This window comes from Alternaria atra (assembly GCF_907166805.1).
Source record: "Alternaria atra isolate CS162 genome assembly, contig: 20, whole genome shotgun sequence".
NCBI classification, from domain to species: Eukaryota; Fungi; Ascomycota; class Dothideomycetes; order Pleosporales; family Pleosporaceae; genus Alternaria; species Alternaria atra.
Window position 1 is genome coordinate 109,557 of NW_025091318.1, and position 21,202 is coordinate 130,758.

A 21,202-nucleotide genomic window follows, 5' to 3' on the forward strand; every position below is an offset into this window, starting at 1 on the left:
CATCATGGCTACTCTTAGAGGCAGTGGAGGCTCTAGCCAGCTTGAGACGCTAACGCGACCGTGCCATCCCTACCAAAATTTCGTGAACGGAATTCCACCACGAGCTCGACTTGCGCGCGAACATATGTGAAGACTTCCACACGCAACATTTCTATTCCGAAATACTAAGCCGGCGCTTTCCAACATATCGCGCTCAAATTCAGACCTGTGATAGAGTCTCACGCCAAGCCCAGCCGGAGATCAATCGATACTCCTTCAACCCACCCAGCACCATCCGTCGCAATCACCCTCACCCCACAGCCATCATGGCACCCGAGGCGCCTTCCAAAACGAAGAAATCCAAAGCGATACCCAAAACAGTCGCAGACTTTACCGTCCTCCCCCTCACACTACCCACCCTCTCCGGACTCCCAGCACACTACAACGATGCGAAACACTACATCTACATTAAGGCGCACTCTCCCAGCCTCCCCACTGCGGACGACGACCGCAGCCTCTTCATGGCAAACACACCGATTGACGCTTCCGAACGCAGCATACGCGCGCTGTTCCAAGAACAACTCGGCGGCTCCATGGTCGAGCGCGTCGAATTCGATGCGAGTGTTCCTGCGCAACCGATGCACAAGCGGTGGAGGAATACTGATAAACCTGCTGCCATAGAAGACGATGTTGCTGTTGGAGGAGGAGGAGCGGATAAGAGGGGTAAGAAGAGGAAGAGGGTGGATGACGCGGCTGTGATCGCAGAGGGTGTTGTGGAAGATGCTGAGAGCGCACTGCCGCGGTTATGGAATAGTGAAGTGAGGAAAAGTGGGAGTGGTGCTGTTATTGTGTTTGTGGATAGGAAGAGTGCAAAGGGTGCGCTGAAGGAGGTGCAGAGAGCTGTCAAGGAGGGCAAGAGTGTAGTGTGGAAAGGAGGAGAAGGCTTGGGCGTTGATCGTAAGTCTCCCCCCATAATAATCTGTTTTCCATTTCATTTGATCTATGCTGACTGATGATAACAGGCTACAAATCACACACCTCCCTCCTCTACCCCACCCCCTCCCTCCTTCAAGCCTCTTTAAACGCCTACCTCACCCAATTCAACGCCCTCGAAACATCCCGAAACCGCCTCCGCAAAACAACCCGATCCGTCCCTGACGAGGAAGGCTTCATGACTGTTACGCGAGGTGGCCGCGTCGGGCCCGCGAGACTCGAAGATGCGGAGAAGAAAAAGGCCGAGCTGGACGAGAGGCGCAGGAATCACAGGGCTACAGATGACTTCTATCGCTTCCAGAACAGGGAGAGGAGGAAGGAGGCTGAGGGTGCACTGAAGAGGAAGTTTGAGGAAGACAGGAGGAGGGTGGAGGGAATGAGGGAGAGGAGGGGAAGGGTTAGGCCGGAGACTTGAGGCGGTAAAGCATATCGGCATGAATACCTACAGAAATACTGTAGCGAAGACGCACGCAAGTAATGTGTTCAGGTACATATATTGTCGGACCGTTCGCTTGACATGCACATTCACTTGGCATGGCACAAGGAACAGTATAGTTGAATCCAAGATGCTGGTTCTTGGTCATGAAATAACACTCGTAAAGCTATGATGAAAAATCAAAAACACACCATGAAAGCGCTCTGAGCGAACAACACAGTTCTTTTGCTCGAGAGCCGAACAAGAAAAGAGACATGCGTAACCAGTGTATCCGCACTACTCCATCCCGTCCCCATTGCTTAGCGCAATGTAATTCCCGCGCTCAATCGCATCACCATCTTCCATTCCTTCATCGTTACCATTACCTCCGCCTGGGTTCTGACCAGGCAGTGTCTTCGTCTGGAAGCAAGCTTTGTTGAGCCGACGACTCCCACTCCTCTTCCTACCAGGTTGATAGTTCAAAGTCACTTGCGACCCTTGGGCGTCATTGACTTTGAGCGTAGCTTGTACGGCTTCTGTACCTTGTCCTATATCATCGCCTTGTTTCCTCAGCCATTGGCAATCGCGTAGACGGCTCGCTGATGGGAGGGTGCATTGTGGCTCGCTGCTCTCAGAAGAGCAGGCCGTGCTGGCATCGGAGGTGAGGGTTTCCCAGGCATCTAGGCCCTCGCTATCCTTCCCGCATCCTTCTCCACAATGATATCCGCAGTTTCTCCAATTGAACTGGGGCGGCCTGTCTGAAGAGGGGCAGGCGATGCTGGCATCGAAGGTGCCGGGCTCCCGAACATCTCGGTGGTCTTTGTCGTAGCAGGTCCTGCCTGGCGTCGTGACAGACGTGAAGACGAGGTCCTTGCTCATGCTGAACTGGGCTTTGTTGCTGCAGTTGTCACTGCGACTCGTGGCTGTAGCAATAGCGGCTCGTTGTCCATCAGTATCGAACTGCGTGCCTTTGCCAGACTCAGTATGTATCTTCTCCCAGACTAGTGCTGAGAGACCGCGAGGGAAGGTTTCGGATGCCTTGAGGGTATTGCACTCCCAGTACAACTGTTCGCCCAAATGGAGGAAGCGTCGACTGAGTAGTCGGTCTTGTAGTGCCCATGCACGTGTATCCCAACCGAAGTTTGGCGTTGTCAGAATGCCAGCTGGAAGCAAGGAAGAAGCTGGTAGTCGACCTGACGTCGGACTCTTGCCCGTTGTTAATCCATGTGAGGACGTCAGATTGGTCTTGTCAGTCGTGCCTGAGACAATAATCTCGCCTCCGACTCCATCGCCGGTCAGCTGGTCAAGTACGAGTGTTAGTGCCGCATTGCGGAAGGTGGATGCCATGCTTGCGCATTCGCGTTCCTTGTCTTCCTTCGAGTCTTGTAGTACACAGAGTGAGTCTACCCAAAGGTATTTATAGCCCAGACCTTGTGTTGTCGTGATCGCATCCGCGACTGCGGTCGGAAGTGTTTGTAGTGGTAGTCGAGCCTGCATGGTCGATAGTGTATCGCTAGAGAGTAGCGGCTGTATGTGGCTCCAGACGTGACTTAATGCCACGTAATCCACCTCGTCGTTGGTTGATTCGAAGCAATTGGTCTGAATAATTCTCGCGCGAATTCCATTCTTGTCACCAGGAAGGATCTCGATCAGACGTGTCGGTAGTGTGCTGGCGCCTTGTGTTGCTGTGTGACGACAGGCTTCGTGCGTGCATGAACATTCGTCCAGCCAAATCTTTGCATTCGAGAGGTTGGCGTCCGACTCCGTGTTTCTACCATGGCCGTGAGAATGGTCGTAAGTATCAATGTCGCCTTGGTGAGCGAGCATCTCTACCCCACCAAGCTCCTCTTGTGGGCTAGGGAAGGTCGCCTTGTCGTTGGGCCAGTTGAGACAGCATGGTGCGGGAGTGAAGATCATAGTCAATGCTCCTACGTCTGGCCGCTCGTCTGGATCAGCATTCAGCATGCTCTGAAGCGTGCGAATGACAGTCTGCTCTGTTGTGGTCTTCGCCTCCGCGAGGAATATGGCGAGCTTGTCTTGTATACCAGATACGTCCTGCCAATAATGCTTGCCAGTGCGCCCACTAAATGCCTTGCGGAAGGCTGACCATCCCATGTTGCCTCGACTAAATGAAAAGGATGCCATCTCCGCAAAGACGCAGCCAAGACTCCATATGTCGGCTGCCTGCTTGCGAGTGAAGCCCTCAAAGACTTCAGGGGCGATGTATTGGCGCGTTAGCGGCTTGTATTGGTCGTCACCAACCTCTTCTGCAGAGCTGACACCGAAGTCGCTTAGTACCACGTGAGGGAATTCTTGGCCGCTTTCCACGATCAAGATATTCTGGGGCTTGATATCCATGTGCTTAACAACGGGTCGTTGCTCGTGAAGATACCTTACTGAAGAGGCGAGACAGCCAAACATCTTGACAATAGTCTCTGACAGATTGGCAGGCTTCTTCGACGCTGATTGCTCCAGCCATACTGCAAGTGTTGTATCCGCAACGGGTGAGAGGAGCATCGACATCTTGTCGCCCTTTGCATAGGTTCCGATAAGGCGAATTATATGAGGGTGTCGTAACTTCTGGAGAACGCTCACTTCCTTCTTCAGCTCCTCAATTGCCGTCTGGTTACGATTCTTGAGTGTCTTGCGACTAACGTGTAGTCCCGTTTGTTGATGCACAACCTCATCGACTGTACTGAAGCCTCCTGAGCCTAGTAGTTTGACACTGAGGAAGGACGTCTTCGAAGCTAGCGATATCGATGACAAAGGAGGTCGCCCATTCTTCGTCGGTATCATCGACATGTTGTCTTGTATGGATGTCGTCGTACCCGTGTTGAGCGAGGCGGATACGGAGCCCATCTTGTATTCCATGGCTTTGCCCTGTGCGACATTGAAGGTTGTCTGGTCCTTCGTGATGTTGCCGGCTTCAGGAGTCATTTGAACATGACGCTGGCCAAGATCCTTAGGGGCGGTCTTGTGGATCATCATCAATGCTTTGATCAAAGAGTTGGTACCAGAAACAGCCCCTCCGTGACCAATGTTGGCCTTGATGGCACCCAGGATGTTTTGGTCTTCTGGTTTAGTACGAGACAGGGTAGGCGAACTTCGAGCCTCAGCACCTATATCGGCTCTGGAATGCTTCCAGTGAGGATGTTCCAACAGACTACTATCTGTCCTATCATCCATGGATGAGGTCAGGAGCTCCTTCTTTACGGACTGGGCGAGGACATCTCCGGCCAAATGATCCTTGTCATGCTCCTCTGCTCTAATGCGGCCATCTCGCAGGGAGTTCGCAACAGTCGACACACTGCGCGACGAGCCTGACGTGTTCGACTCAGGTAGTGAGATCGATGACTGAGAGATGTTCGGCGAAAGTATAGTGGGTTTGATATGTTGGTCCGCACAATCCAACTGGCTCTCACCGAGTTGTGAGAGCTGGAATTGGAAGAATCCGCCGTTGGATGGCGGGCCTGCAGAACTGCTGCCGCTGCCACCGTTGCCAGAGTATTTGGAGCTACTACCACCCCGTGGATCTAACGGCGAGTCAGGAGAAGGCTTGCCACCAAAGCCGTCATCGCTTGGTCCGTCGTCGTTGTCATCGTCCGCAGAATCGTGGCTGTCGTTGTCTTCCTCGTCACGCCAGTCAAGCATACACTTGCCTTGCTTGAAGTGGTCGGCAATGTGGTCTATACGTTCCTGTCTGGATTCGAAGCGGTGTCTACAGAACCCGCATTTGCGTGGGAATTCAGTCTCAGAGATCACGGTACTAGCCTCATCAAAGTCTTCAGGGTTCATCTCCGGGTGGATGTTTCGGAAATGCTGGACAAAGTGGTACTTTCGATAACATGGCTTGACGTTCTCGACCCCCTCAAACGTACACAGGCTGCACACCCATGATTTGCAAGGGTAGCCCTCCTCTTCATTCCTCTTCCAGTCGTTCTTACGGCCATACCGCTTGCCGCACTTCCTTGTGCACTGGTAGATTTTCCTGGGGTCTCTACCGAGCAACTCTAGGTCTTCGGTAGGGCAGCATCGCTTCTTGCTACCCCGTGTGGAGACTACCGGGACGGCGACGGTAGCGTTGTCGCGATTTGGTGACGAGCCGGCAGTAGACGTCTCTCCGAGTGTTGGCTGTACAACGCTCCCATAGGCGTTGTATGCTCCCGGAAGCTCTGTCTGGTACGTGTGATCATCCCAAAAGGATTCGTGTTGCTTTTGTTGCTGTTCTTGTTGGATGAGTGCTGTTTGAGACTTATAGGCTGAATCGCTTTGGCTGCCACCCATGCCCTGCTTCAATAGCTGACTGAACCAGCTTCGGATTGAATCTGCTGGTTCTCCGGTGAGCTGGCTCAAGGAATCGATATGCCTGTCACTTGGCAGTACATTGTATTTGTTGAACCATGTCGCGCAGACGTCGGCTGCTTCATCTGGAAGTCCGTCTACTGCCGCGGAGGGGATGGGATCCAGACCCCAGCTGGACGTGGTTGTCGCAGGAGGTGTGGGGAACAAAGGGAAATCAAAGCTTGCGTGACGCTTTGACTGAGGGTAGTCGTGCATGTCAAGCTGGAGTGGGCGCTTGCCGAGCGCATTGAATTGCGTGGGCATGGCATCAAAAGATTGTAGTGGTGTAGGTGGAAATGATTTCGCGATGTGTTGCAGTTGCATTTCAGGCGTGAGCTGCGTATTCCATGCTGGGGTCGCCGAGGTGTCATCCAAGGTCTGCCACGTTGTTAGCACGCATGCGATATGGCGAGCTCGATAAGCTTACAAGACTGTGTTGCATGTCAAAGGTGCTCTGCTGAGGGGTATTATCGAATACGGTTGGATCAATGAAAGATGTTGATGCGGAAGTATCGATACCCTCGTCAGCGAAAAGGAAGCCAGAAGTATTATCCGCTGGCGTGTACGCCTGTTGTTGCTGCGGCGTCGCAAACATGTTGCTGAAGTCCATGTTCATGTCAAAGGCGAAACCTGCGCCCTGATGGTCCATGACTATGAGTGGTGTATTTGTCAGAGGGCGGCGTCGTTAGGTACGGCGTCTTGCTTTCGTCGTGGTAGACGGTTAGCAATCACAAGCTCCAAAAAATGAGCGAGTATGATGGAGAATGAGTGTTCAGGAGCCTGAGGCCTGTTGCACGGTATTTTAGATCAAAGGGCGCTGCGCCCACGAGGTTTGCGATCGAGTTTGGAGTCATTCATGCAGCCCTTCAGCTCCAGGAAAGGGCGATGGAGATCCAAGGTTTAGGCAACCGGTGAGACTAATAGTGGAGAATTGCTGTAACTTTACGACGTCGCCAAGCCGGTCGTTCGAGATGCGATTGTGGAGCTTGGAGACCTACACGATTTACCAAAATATTAAGTTGGTTCCGCCGATTCGTCTCGCCTGACTAGCTACTTGGCGTTGGAAGTCAGTGCTCTATTCGCGCGTCGTCGAAGTCGTCGTCGAAGTCGCTCTCAACGTGGGTGAAAAGAAACGTCCTGCGGATGTTCGTAAGCGCTAATTTCCTCTATCGCCCTTTCCCTCTCGGAAGGGCGCAGCCTCACAAAACAGGTTAGCGTCGGCAGGGCAAAGTGGGGCTTGTGGCTGAGCTGCAGTAGTTAAGATACGGAGAACGCGAACTCCACCTCCAACCCCATATCTCCCGTGACTGAGTCATTCATAGCTTGCATTTTGATAGTATGCTACTCAATAGCATGTCGAAAACCATGTTGGGTTGCATGAAGGTCTGCTCCAGCGGGATCACCATGTACCAGTCCGCTCTAACCCGATCCATGGACCAGAGGAGCTACAAACTATTTATTAGAGCCGTGAATTCAGGATGACAATTAGCTATGTCTCACAGGAGCAGTTACGTCATTAGCTAGGTCGTGTAAACCATCAGTAACATCGATAACCATGCAGGTGTCCATCTTGTATACCATGCGAGTATGGCTGACACTCAAAACCTCGGAAGGTCCAGGGAAACAACTTGCTTGTCCACATCAAGCATTTGCTACACCACACACTAGGGCATGATCTATAGGAAGCGAGATACATATTTACCAAGCAGCAAACACGTTTTATTTATATCCTAGACCGGTAGCCCGGATGCTTACTTCTTTCAACCTCTGTCACGTCCACCTGCAAGTAACTGACGAGTTTCAACACAGCTGAAGCCTCTCATGAACCAAGGGAAAAAAGACAGACTTGCAAAGTTCAGACAGAAGTCGGAAACCTATGATTGTCACAAGGATGAGGACGGAAAGGTATTCGTTGCGCTTTTAGATGAAAGGATAGCACTTGACGCGCAATCACGAGCGCAAGCGGATCATGCTTCATCCAACCCATCTTCAGATCCTAATAGCTCCTCTGCCGCAGCAACGAACGACGATGAGGATGACGGTTTAAATGACGACCCATCAACAATCGATGCAACAACCAAAGAGGAACCAGCGGACAATGAAGACGAAAACATGAAAGATCCTGACTCCACCACTCCCCCAGCTTCACCCCCGGCACCAGACTCGACTACAGTACCCACAGCAGCCCCTGCTCCCATAACTCTCCCTATCCAAACCACGTCCTTCCAAACACCCTCAGGAACACCAATCTATTTCACCCATGGCAACACGCTCATCCCGGTCGCCTCCATCCCCGTCGAAATCCGCAATGCCACCTTGACTCTGATCGACATGTACATCCACCGCAATCGACTAGCCAGCGATACTATTTTTTGCATAAACCAGCGTTATGACGGGCAATCCACAGATGATGCAGATGGTATGGGATACGCGTGTAAGACTTGTGTTGATAAGTGGCGTGCTGGGAAGAATTACAAGGGCTATAGGGTGTGCATCAGACATGGCAAGGAAGATGTTGGTGGGCAGATGTTAGATGGATATTTTGTTTTTGCGCAGAGAAGAACGAGGAATGGGCAAATCGTTTGGCGTAGTGGATAGTACAATGATGAAGACGGAGGTTAGTCGGAAGTTGCGAGTAAAAGTGTTAATGTGGTATCATTTCATATCTATCTACATTCTCAGAAGTAAAAAGACATCTTCAGCTTACATCATTATCATCATCATCATCATCATCATCATTGCCCTTTTCCGCCATGCCCGCACGCTTAGTACGCAACCATCTGGTTGAGTCCAGCAGTCTCACGCTCAAAGTTCTTGTGCTGCGAGATACTGTAAAAGTACGCGCTGGTGAAGTCCTTGGCCTCCTTAGCCATGTTGACAGCCTCCTTGAAGCTATTGGCGTGAACCTGACCAGCAGTAACAACACCGTAGCTGTTGACGACATCAGCGGCGGCCGAGAACTCCATACCAGGGAGATCGACAGCCTGCTTGATGAAAGCGACAGCCTCACCAGTACCACCGATTGCCTTCAGGTGACCGAAAGCCTCGCGGACCCAGTGGACGGCGCGACCGTTCTTACTAAGGGTCTCAATGGACTTGGCACCACCAGGGATGAAGACACTGTCGTACATGGTGGAGCGCTGGCCCTCGAGGTGGTGGTCTGCTACAACACCAGAGCCGCTCTTATCCTCGCCATCGGCGTAGATCTTGTTTCTCCTGGGAGAGATGGTGAAGGGAAGAGCGCCGGCAGCGGTCAATGCAGCCTTGATGCCGTTGTAAGCGATCTTGTCGTAGCCATCGGCGATGAGGATAGCAACCATTCGGGTAGCGATGGTAGGTGTCTTGGGCATGAACTCCATTTGTGAGAGACCCTTGGCCTTCTTGTTGTGCTTGGGGCGAGTCTGTTCAGTGGGCACGTCACCGCCAACCATTTCCGCGACGCTCTGAGCGAGCTCAAGATCGATCTCACAGAGGCGCTCACAGAGACGCTTGTAAACGACGGGGTCGTCACAGTGGTCAAGCTCGAAGGCGAAAGCGTCCTTCATGTGCATCTTCTCGTTCTCCGACATGGAGTTGTAGAAGAGCTCGGCCTGGTTCTTGTGCTCCCTGAACTTGCTGGTCTTCATGCGGGCCTTGATGCCGGCAGTCTTCTCAGGGTAGTCGACGTAGGCGCCCTCCTTGCCCGTGGCAGGAGGAACAGTCTGGTGACGGTTGGGCCAGTAGTTGACCTTGCCCTTGGTGATGGTGTGTCGCATGGCACCGTCACGGTTGAAGTTCATGACGGGGCAAACAGGCTTGTTGATTGGCAGCTCTTCCCAGTTGACACCCAGACGAGAGAGTTGGGTGTCCTGGTAGGAGAAGTTGCGTCCTTGCAGAAGAGGGTCGTTACTGAAGCCGATACCAGGAACGATGTGGCTTGTGCAGAAGGCGGATTGCTCGGTTTGGGTGAAGAACTCGTCGGGGTTCTGGTTCAGCTCGAGCTCACCAATGTATCGGATGGGGACAAGCTCCTCAGGCCAGATCTTGGTAGCGTCCAGGATGTCAAAATCGAAGTCGTGCTCCTTGGACTCTGGGAGGACTTGGATACCGAACTTCCACTTGGGGTAAGCGCCACTGTCGATAGCCATCCACAAGTCCTTGCGATGGAAGTCGGGGTCTTGACCAGCAATCTTGAGAGCCTCGTCCCAGACGAAACTGTGGACACCGAGCTCGGGGGTGAAGTGAAACTTGACGAAGCTCCTCTCGCCCTTGGCGTTGACGAGTGTGTAGGTGTTGACACCGAAACCCTGCATCATACGGTATGAACGGGGGATGGCACGGTCGGACATGGCCCACATGAACATGTGCGTCGCCTCTGGATGCATGTACTGGAAGTCCCAGAAGTTGTTGTGAGCGGACTGTGCTTGCGGAACCTCACAGTCAGGCTCAGGCTTGGCGGCGTGGATGACATCGGGGAATTTCATTGAGTCTTGGATGAAGAAGACGGGAATGTTGTTTCCAACAATGTCCCAGTTACCCTCTTCTGTGTAGAACTTGACGGCGAAACCGCGAACATCACGGACAGTGTCTGCAGATCCACGGCTACCGAGTACAGTTGAGAATCGTAGGAAGACAGGGGTCTCGCGCGATGTGTCGGTAAGAACGCCAGCTGATGTCACGTCTTCGGCGGACTCGAAGAGGGTAAACTTTCCAAAGGCACCGGAGCCACGGGCGTGAACTACACGCTCTGGAATGCGCTCGTGGTCGAAGCGGTGAATCTGAGTGTGTTAGTGTTCGATCCTAAGGTAGTGAAGGACAGCGTGCTTACCTTCTCACGGGCGAATTGGTCCTCCAACAGCGAGGGACCTTGCTGATCATCCGTCGCCACAGACAGCCAGTCGTCGGTGTTGCTCTGCTTAACACCAAAGTCGCTGGTGATACGCCACTTGGGGTCATGGACATCTTTGGTAACAGCTGCGAGCTGAGCCATCTTGCCAGTCTTCTCACCAGCAAGACCCTTGGCCTTCTCCGTGACGTTGCCTAGAATTTCGGACGCCATATTGTCGAGAATGTGTACAGATTGAGTCGATTGGCGATTGTCAATCTGTGTGGTGAGCGTCTACCATGCGCGACGCGCCAATCTTTGTATTGTGGTCGCGGGCGGAAATGCTGTTTACCTTTCGACGTCATATCGACGTGTGGTCGCTCCACTTCGGCTTTGAGTTGCCTAATGCTTCTGCAATGCAGCTGTATCAGGACAGCGGATGCGCATTTGTGACACGCTTGGAAGTGGAGTGATGCAGAGCAGCCAATGGCAAAGCAGATGATATTCGATCATCGTGATTTGTACGTCTCCATCGACTGCCGAGCGACGCCGATGTGCCACGCGAGACTCAACTTTGCCATGTACCCGGCAACTAGTCCGAAGTAATTCGAGAATTCCATGCTGAGAAATGGCCTTCTTCCTAAGCTTGTTCATAAAGCTCGCTGCTAAGTCTTCTTCCTGGCGAATCAAGGCCAAGTCTTCGGCAATTGCTGAAATGCCGCTGCTCGAAAATATCCTGCTGTGACGTCAACGATGGAAAACCGTTGCAGAGTCCACGTGTGGACGCCCCGCACCACCCCACCCAGAACAGATCATCATAACGTTTGGGGCGACGACATCTCCTGGGACGAGAACATGCAGTCGTGAGAGGACTGCCTAAGATGTTCAGGGTGAGGGAGACTACTTCTTGGGCCCCATTGAGCTAACCTATGGACCGTGTCGAATAAGCTTTAGCTTTCGCTTTTGCTCTCCCTCAACTTAAGCCCTATCGCATGTACTCCGATGCATTTTACTGGACCTAGCCATCTACTCCTATCGACACTGAAACGTCCCGACAACCGTTCCCTTACGCACGAAGCAGAGACGCCAACCGCCGCACACCTTTCCCTTGGATGGTCGTAACAGCCAAACTACATGGCGCCTACTCTGCCGCCCACAACCTCCGGAACATTTCCTGAACCAAGTTCCACTTGAGAGTTTTATCGTTTCATGCAACTGAAGTAAGCGGCTCTACGCTAATGCCAGGGTTACGTTGTCGCACAACTGACCAGCGGTTTGCGGAGTGTCGATAGCGCGCTTCGCAATGACGCCGACTAGCGTCTTGAGCAAAGTGTAGATGCGACCCGCCTATCTTCAGTCACGATGAGTTCACGCTGACCTATTTCATCTGCTGATGGTGTTTCGCAAATTTGTGGTAGATAGTTTCGGCGAACCCTATATCCGTGAAAAGCCGTGGCGCTCCGGAACATCCTTCCGCCAGTTGATCGTCTATACATTTGTACTTGTCGGCATTACCTGCTCGTTCGCCTTGACCGTCATGCCTTGGCTGATGATCGACAGGCGTTGGGCACTTTAATTGTACCTTGCAGCTATATCTAAACCCTCCGCAGCTTCCGGAAGTCCTGAATGTCAAACGGCGGAAAAAGTGTCTTATCGGCGTTTTGGCACTGTAGGTTGTACGCATTAGTAGCTTTAGCTTGATCGTCGCACCCATTACTCCGAGTAGTCCTATCACATACAGTGGCATCAATGCGCTAGCTGTTGACGCGAAGAATTTCGACACAAGCCTGGCTCTCTTGGCCTTGTTGTTGTCTAAAAAAAAATGTCCTTTGGCCGCCGTTGGCCGCCGTTCAAGGGATCAATCTTCTGCTGCTAACCCCGGAAGCTTTATTGCTTTTCAGTGTACAACCTATCAAAGTACGGATGCGACTGCGCAGCACTCATGTGGTGTCTATGAAGTCCTGCGAGGCTGCAATGATTTTCCGTGATTAGTTTCCGGTAACTACCGCCATCCATGGATGCGCCTCTTATGGAGCAGCAGGCTAGTCGCATCTGCAACTGTTTTGCTCTCACGCCATGTCGCCGTGCAAGCGCACCGCGTAGACGCGCCTGACGAAGCTAGTTCTAGGTCTCGGAAGCAGATCTCCTTGTAGAAAATGACAAAGGACAGCCTCAACAACATGCAAGCTAGATACAGATGCTGTCGTCGGCAAGGAATAAGTAGCTGCGACGGTGCGGAAAGTAGACGAGACACCGTGTCCATCAAGAGGCGGGGCAGCCCCGGTTCTAATCGTAGGTGTTGATCAGGCGTGCACCGAGGTTGAGGCATAGTCGCTGGTGCTAGTCATAGCGACTGCTATCCTACAGACGGAGTGGGGCATGCTGTGCCTCTTACCAACTCGCAACCTCATAGAAATGCTAGCGAGACCTGCAGTCAACGGCTTTTTTGGTGGTCATCGGAAGGATATAAGGATAGGGCCGCTGTCACAAGCGCACTGTGGTATAGCGCGGCCTGACCTAGTGCCTTCGCGTGTGGTAAGCGCAACCGAGATACGCATCCTGGAGATTACCGCCAGGCTGACCTGGACAGTATCCGAGTCGCAAGTGATCCTGCTAGAGTCTTGTGTGAATCGGTCGACGCCCAAACTGGCATTGCTGTGTCTCTTCTTCGATACACCATATTATGCAGTACAGTACAAGACTGTTCTGACGATGATGTTGATCATTGATCAGCAGCATTGCGTTGTCCCCTGCCGAGCAATAGCCGAATCGGTCACATGAGGCTACTGTGATGCGCGTTGAGATGGGAGAAAATCCACACGCAAAAGGGAAAACAAGTCACATCTTAATTTTACAGCCGCGAACCCCCGCGCCTCAAACGTGGATCAATGTGCCGAAACACAGCCCTGCCAAAGTGGGCAATAGCTCGCAGTGGAGAGCAACAGACTTTGAAGGACCGTTGCAGGTATAATACACATGTTGCTTCTGCGCGCCAATACTGCAGGCGCGCGGACTTGATTCCTGCGTCTCGCAAAACGAAACAGTCCGCGTTGCTTTTTGATCACCGACGGCGCATCTGTACTGTGGAGCTCCAGGTCGCACAAGTCGATCATATAAGAGCGGGCCGTGACGCTAGTGTATTTCGGGAAAGGAGGGTAAAATCACCCCTGCACGCCGTTGAAGGCTGGTTGTGGAACACTGTCTGACAGGCTACACAGCATGCGTCGAGTAGCGCTTGTATCCCGATCGCGGTCCGCCAAAGGACGTGTTCAGTCCTGTATGATGCTTCTGCGCTTCGGGTGACTTCTTGTGCTGTCATTAGGGTGTGGAGACAGCCGGTAATCACATATTGTGGGTGACGGGCAATCCGGCTCAACCCTCAACCCTTCAAACCGACGCTGACGTGGTGGCTCATTTGACGAGCTCCGAGTCGGTTGGGTGTTTGCAATCCGTTGTTTGTTTGGTTCCAGGGTTCGAAATTGGCTTGATGACTGAGTGAGGAAGTTTCCATCTTGTCTCGAATCATGGGCGGAGGTCGCAATTACAACGCTAAAGCTTGCGTCCAAATTTGGCTCACAGAGTAACCAGACTCGATAGCAAGATTTATCGACTTTGCGTCGACGCTTCACTTGACCTCGCCCTAAGGTAGCTGTCATTGAGTTGCGTTGACGTTATGCAAGGACGGCCCCTATGATTGCATCCAATGTTCCACCCGTGTTGTCCGCCGTGCTGGAATCGACAGCGCATGACAAGTAGGGCCTCGGGATGTTTTCATAATGATAAATTGAATTCACAAAGTTGCCATGTGCCAATAGTATGCGGTCGCGATAGAAACAAGGGTGTGATTATCTGGTCGTCCGGGCAGGGCATCTCTGGTGATTGTTGACCACACACACTGCTTGAGTCGAGGCTTGAGTCAGGATGCACAAACAGACTCGGGACTCTGGTCGCCAACAAAAGGTCAGTTAGAGACGTCCGCCATTGGCGTTACAGGCGAAGATGCCGTTAGCCGTCTGGCATGATGTTGCAACTCGCCATGTAACGGGCGGATGGTTGCAGTAGTGGAGGTCAACGTCTATCAACAGCAGGTGTGGTACGGTACGAGTAAGACGCAGACGAGAGAATCAGCCCTGTGTGTGGTCTGATGCGTCGGCCTCTTTTCCGGTCCACCACGGAACATCAATGGCTGGCTAGAAGGTGCTGGCGCTGTTTGTGTTATTTGTAGTGGTAATTTGAAATGAAGCAAAAAGTAAAGCTGGCGCAGCGGGTGTTTCCTGAAGCTCGCAAAGTGCCGGGCAGCCTCCGCAGTGGGCAGACCCTGGGCAGCAGGTAAAGGAAGAGGAGAAACGGTCGTCGGGTGTCCAGGAACGGCGATTGGGCCATTCACGGCGTGTTGGTCACAGCACTGGCGCTGGCCAGAAGACGCGGGATCACCCTGGCTGATGCGATGCTGGCTTGCTGGCTGCAGCTAGGCGTCAAGGCTAGTAGCTCCGCGTATGTATGTGCTTGCCTTTCCGCACGGAGCCAACGGCTGTACAAGACTGTCGCGTCGTGTTGCGAACGGGAGCGAAAGTAATCTAACAGCTTTGGAGCGTACCGTCAGGCTGGCTCGCTGCAATGTCGAAGTTATAAAACTCTCCACGCTGCCCACTGTATCCCTTTTGGACGCTCCGCCCAATTCCTCACCCACTCGACCAAACCAAGTACACCTACCACTTGCTGCTGCCCTTGCCGTCTCCTCGTCGACCAGTCCAGCACGCTCCCCCGGTCCGCCAGCTAGAAAGAAGCTCTGATACCGCCGCCGGTCGCCTATCTTCTCATCGTCATTGTTTATTTTTGACTTTGTTTTTCCCTTGTTACTCCATAACACCATCTGCTCCTCCTCCTCATCCTCCCCCGCGAGCACGTTGAGCTGCGCTCCGCACGGCAGTCTCGCCCTCACCTGCAAGAAGAAAGAGCTCCCTCTCCAGCAGCCAATCAGCGCACCCAAGCTGCCACCCCCGCCTTCCTCGTCTCCCACGCCGTTGCAGAAGGCGCTACCCCCGCCGTACGACCGCGCCTTCCCCGTTCGCCTACCCCCGCCAAACATGTGCACCAAGGTCGTACACAAATATGGCTGCGGCCACGAGATCGCCGAGAAGGCTCCATGCGCGACATCGAGAACAGCTCCTTGCGGCGTCTGCAACACCAAGACCGTCAAGCACGACGAGAAGTGTGATAGATGCGACCATTGAGACAGGTGCGCCCGACATTCCCCAAACCCTACGCGTCACACGTGTCTAACACCCTGACGCCCACAGCCTACCACCGTGAACTTATTCGCACGATACCCCATCATGGCCAGTCAGTCGCACTGAGCCAGCGCGCCCCCGCCTTAGCCCTCCAAGCTGCTCCTTCCTCCTGGCTCACCATTGCGCGACTTTCTGGCCTTGATACACACTCAGCTCTCCATGGAGGCTCTAGCCCCAAGACTGCATTTCACGGCGTCACGGATTTCAAAAAGTATTGGCCCTCTTGGGTAATTGCGTCTTAATTGGACTTTGGGCACTGCATGTCCGGCGTTTTGGATACAGGCCGGTGTTGCGAGACATTTTCCTACTTGTGTCATTCGGCAGCTTTCTTACTACATGGATACCACGCTCTCCTAATCATGTTGCGCAATGCGTCGACGGCGAACCACATGGGTTCTCTCTTCTTATCTTGTCATTGCTATCACTATATTTCTGTCTGCAGCCTTTGGCGCTCCGCAACGTTGGCATCATGGACCGTGTCCAGTATACGAGCAAGTCAATCAATTCCTTACGCGCCCGAGACGGAGACCTCGTCCCCTCTTGGATCGCCACGATTCATCTGTTGGGCTTATTGTTGTAATGCGCCACCTCCGCGCATCTTGAGACTATTTCGACGGCCAATCAATCCGCGCTGATCTGCGATACAGTATCACGCATGAGAAGCCATATGCAATGCCGTTTTTCGCCAATCGCCCCGGCTTACGGCGTCTGCAATACCATAAATCACACTTCACGTAGCTCTTGAACCACCTCTGCGAGTCACGCCAATCAAGCAAGGCACCTATTCGTTTTCTATGTCGGGCCTGACTCCCTTGTATATCAGCCTTGCACTAACAACCAGGTAAACGAGAGTACATGGTCAAGGCACCTTCTATTCTAGGCCCCTGATAGGGCGCCATCCGTCAAGCTCCAATCTTGTCATGCAGTACATGCTAGCATGTGCACCGGGCCTAATACTCAACCTGGGAACACGGGCGTCGTCATATAACGCTCGAAATATGGTCGTCTTACTACACCTCCGATCGTGTTGAGGGACGGGCCGTGGCATGTCCAACGCCTCGTAAGCTTAGATGCGTTCGTACAGCCACATGCATCTCAGCCGGCAGCCTCCAAATCTTCTTCATGTACTTTGACTGAGTGAGTGCAGCTCTTCCATATGGCCAACGGCAAAGCCGCGGCCTGTGCCAACACGCACCCCGATCGCCAAATAACCGAGAATGTTATACATGGGCACCTGATATGCGTCAAGCTTCGCACTGGTCATCTGCAGCCAACCGGGTAACGCGTTTTCTAGAAGACATTCAGCCTGACGACCTTGACGGTCCAACCGAGAACTGAGCCACATAGATGCAGCAATAGCTCCCTCTGTCATGCGTGTGATTGTGCACCGGCCTTCCTAGGCTCTTCCGAGGTTCCTTGCCACACACTGTTAAGAAGTAGTGTGACCGAGTGTAGAGGGCATTCTCGACAATATTGCCTGCTTTCTAAGTTGACAACTTCGTTCTAATTTGATACCCTGGGCACAGGCAAGACGCCCACTGGTCCGGACCCCTGTAACTGCCGCACCATCCCTTGCTCTTTATTCCTCGAAGCATCACATGGTCGATCTGCGGCATGGAGGCGCTTGTGTTAGCACGTGCAGAAACGCAGAGCGGCTCCTTTCGGTTCATCAATTAGACGACCTGCTTTCGAGTTAAGTCATACGTGTGCTAACTTAGGACATCACCGCGAGCGGGTCTCACTATCAACTATTGAGTCTAGTCGGCACGGGGCTACACGGAAGGCAGGGTATCAATGCAGACGTGAATAGTTCATCACATCCGGACGTTTCGTGAAGAAATGAGGTGCGCAAGCGATGACTTTCGTTGTCAGGATGATGAGTGGTTCGCGGCTCGGCGCCGTCGTTTGTGCGCTCGGCCCGGTGGTCGATTCCTTATTCGGTCTTGGTAGCCGCATCTTTCTCTCGTCAACCCCAACCATCAATCTCCCACCATGTCGATTGACATCAACTGGGATACTATCACAGGCGGCGCAGAAGGCTCCGCGCGTGCGGAGAAGATACGCGCCTTCATCCACGACCGCTTCCAGCAGGTGACGCTGCCACGCTTCATTCGCTCAGTTCACGTGCATTCCTTCGACTTCGGCAGCGTACCCCCGGAAATTGAAATTAAAGACATATGCGACCCACTACCGGACTTTTACGAAGATGACGAGGACTATCCAGACGAACAAGGGGACGACCTAGGGAAAGACGACACTGAGAATGACGCTGAATCACGCGACTCCAGCAACCCGCCTAGTCATTCACGAAGGGATAGCCATCCCAGGGAACGAGGCCGAGAAGTAGACTTGGAGGAACACACGCCCAGTCAGAACAGATTGCGGCCTTTTCAACCTCTTGCTAGACCATCCACCAAGCGTTCGTCATTGGCTCCCAACGAGCTAGGCAGCCCGTTTTTTCACGGAGCGCTCACGCCAGGCATCCCTGGTGGTACCTCCAACATGAACTACTTCCATCTACCTTTGAGTGCTGGGCTCTCTGGTACTACAACGCCTCTGGCTGCTGTAGCTGGTGCGCATCTGCATAATTGGCTTGACAACCCTCATGGTCGGCCGAGTACACCAACAAATATGCGTCTGCGGAATGCCGCGTCCATGAACTCGCTAACCCTTACACCACAATCCCACCCAGACCCTAGTTCAAGGCCATCTTCCAGGCACCAACAGGATGACGGAAAAAGACAGTCCTTTGCCGGATCAGATGACAGTAACTCTCAGCATAGCTTTGGGCGGACACCGTCTGCGTCTCCTCACCGCATGCGTGACAAGAGCCCCGATGATATACAGGTCGTGACACATGTACAATACTCTGGCGATATCAAAATGTCTCTGACTGCGGAGATTCTGCTCGACTACCCCATGCCAAGCTTCGTTGGCATTCCTCTCAAGCTGAACATCACCGGACTTACCTTCGACGGTGTTGCGATCTTGGCATACATCAAGAAGCGGGCTCATTTCTGCTTCCTGTCACCGGACGACGCAGACGCTCTGGTCGGTGGGGAGAACGGCTTCAATGGTCTTCAGACGGACTCACAAGGCCAAAACCCACGTCCTGTACAACGACCCAAGATTGGAGGTCTGTTGGAACATATCAAAGTTGAAAGTGAGATAGGTGGCCAAGGCAGTGGAAAGCAAGTCCTCAAGAACGTCGGGAAAGTGGAGTCATTCGTGCTGGAGCAAGTCAGGCGCATCTTTGAGGATGAGTTTGTCTATCCAAGCTTTTGGACGTTCCTGGTCTAGGTTTCCGATGCTCGCTCCCCATAAGAATCGAATGCATGTGTAATCACATGCGTTACATGTACGAACGGCCAACAGTCTGAACAATGAAACCGCGATGTGACATTCGGCATCGGCATTCTCCACCGCCAACCAAGGATGGAATTCATTCGAGCACAGCACATATCACATATCCACTGTGGACGTTAGTACAAAGCATGCATGCATGCGTTTCCGGGGTCACACAAACGCGTTCATCCCCACTTGAGTGACGGAGCTGGTGTATCACAACAGCAAAACACCCTTATAGCAAGCCTTTCCACCCTAGTCAAACCACGGGTCATACATGAGATACTCCGGGAACGTGGGTTGGCCATTTGTTACCTACGGGTGTCAGCAGAAGCGATGAAGGACGGCATTTTGACAGCTACGTTACTGACAGCGGGAGTGACGGGATTCGACCACGTTGGTAACGCCCGAACAGGGGAAAGAGAGCGAGTTGGATGCTCTTTGAGTCGTCAGTGCGAGTGTTACCTGCCTGTCAAAATCAAGTGTCCGCTGGCATTGGCATCGGGCCCAAACAGGCGAGTCTCGCGCCGCGGCTGTGTCTCGTCAATTAGCGCATATACCATTAACCCTCTTATCATGTATGTCGATCATGTATGTCGCATCCTGCCCGTATTTTCCCGCGATTCCCGTCTCCGCCGTAACTTCGCTGGCTGGTTGCGCCCCTTGCTAGCATACAACCATACTGTCTGGACAGCAATACCAATATACGATGCTGTGCATTTGACTTCACCGGTCGTTGAAATCCCCCAAAGCGACTGACCAGTGGCATTGGAGCACGAAATAGCAGACCCAACAGATCTCCAGCAGGGTCTCGAATTCTCCCTAAACGGTCAGAAAAACGCAATAGATCAATGCTAGAGCACTGCAGTGGCCAATGGTAGTATGCCAATAACTCGAGACCTGATTGCGCAATACTCACTTCATACGCTGAGATGAACTATATGCCTTTCATCATCATCAAGCACTCCCAGCATTTTGACATACTCGATTACGCATCCCAACACATGCGATCTATTTTTGGACAATCACAAGATAGAGTTTCCATAATACTTGGTACGAAAAACAACCGTGTTTCATTGTTTGCGCAATATTGCCATGTCCTCTGCCGTTATTGTCACATATAGGTTGATGGGGTTATAGTACCGGCTCAGAGCTGGTAAGGATCGCGACGCTGTTCTATGTCTTGCATAGTTAGGGCAACGGACCTCGGACGACTGCTTTTGGCAATAATATGCCAGGATTGTTCGCCTATGGAGAATATGTCGATGTTTTGACGGTGGCTCTTGTATCCCGGCTTGATGTGAAACAGCAGGACTACGGAGGTGGTACGGGAATGTCGAATGCGGAAGGCACATGCAGCAAGCATGTGATAGGTCTCGACCTCCAGTCATCAGGAAGCTGCTACAATGGTTGAGGATGCGATTACGTTGCTGATGTCGGGGTTTGAGCATGATCACAAGCTTAGCTGCTTGTACAGAGTTTTGGTTCGTTGGTATGCCAGTCAGATGTCGATGCAAGAGCGCCACTGTAGCGAGCTGGATTTACTGATGCATGAGAGCGTAATGAGCGTACAGCCTAACAGATTCAAAAGAACTACCAAGAGCACAGAGGATTTCAGCTTTGAAGAGTCGCAGTGGGCAGGACGTGGATTTCATGCACCCAAGTGAGTTCTTCTCACATGCCAAAGGGTTGTTTCCTCATCTTTTGACTCCACACAACATCATCAATGTGTGCAAGGTACAGTGTCTACCTCTCTGTGAATCCTGAAAGCCCTTACAGCTACCTAAGTAGTTTTGAGTTTTCAGTTAGTTGTCTGCATCGTGTCTACTCGTCTAAGGCTGACTTATCATGAATGTAAACTGGCGAATGACGTACGTCGCTTCCCCACTTTGAGACCCCACTCGCACTGACCCCAAATGACGCATCAATGCACCCCAAAGCTACTCGATCCCTTCATGAGGCTGCGCAATTTCGTACGCCATGCTCGCACTACTCAAATTGCCAGGCTACCTGTATCCTGCAACCTCAAACGCT

General features: G+C 52.6%; 4 protein-coding genes across 4 annotated transcripts; 2 read left to right on the top strand and 2 right to left on the bottom strand.

Annotated features, from left to right (window-relative positions):
• Nucleotides 1-305: 305 nt before the first annotated feature.
• Nucleotides 306-1,387, top strand: ALTATR162_LOCUS321 (uncharacterized protein; the record flags this gene model as incomplete). The annotated part of the gene is made up of 2 exons (XM_043307914.1): nucleotides 306-936; nucleotides 1,002-1,387. The coding sequence occupies 2 exons, from the start codon at nucleotides 306-308 to the stop codon at nucleotides 1,385-1,387; spliced, it is 1,017 nt and encodes a 338-aa protein (XP_043163849.1).
• Nucleotides 1,388-1,684: 297 nt separating this feature from the next.
• Nucleotides 1,685-6,377, bottom strand: ALTATR162_LOCUS322 (uncharacterized protein; the record flags this gene model as incomplete). Its single annotated transcript, XM_043307915.1, has 2 exons — nucleotides 1,685-6,106; nucleotides 6,156-6,377. 2 exons carry the CDS (start codon nucleotides 6,375-6,377, stop codon nucleotides 1,685-1,687), a joined length of 4,644 nt encoding a protein of 1,547 aa, XP_043163850.1.
• A 2,116-nt stretch (nucleotides 6,378-8,493) lies between these two features.
• ALTATR162_LOCUS323 (uncharacterized protein) lies at nucleotides 8,494-10,766 on the bottom strand (the record flags this gene model as incomplete). The annotated part of the gene is made up of 2 exons (XM_043307916.1): nucleotides 8,494-10,485; nucleotides 10,536-10,766. The coding sequence occupies 2 exons, from the start codon at nucleotides 10,764-10,766 to the stop codon at nucleotides 8,494-8,496; spliced, it is 2,223 nt and encodes a 740-aa protein (XP_043163851.1).
• Nucleotides 10,767-17,815: 7,049 nt separating this feature from the next.
• Nucleotides 17,816-19,123, top strand: ALTATR162_LOCUS324 (uncharacterized protein; the record flags this gene model as incomplete). The annotated part of the gene is made up of 1 exon (XM_043307917.1): nucleotides 17,816-19,123. One exon carries the CDS (start codon nucleotides 17,816-17,818, stop codon nucleotides 19,121-19,123), a length of 1,308 nt encoding a protein of 435 aa, XP_043163852.1.
• Between the last annotated feature and the right edge of the window lie 2,079 nt (nucleotides 19,124-21,202).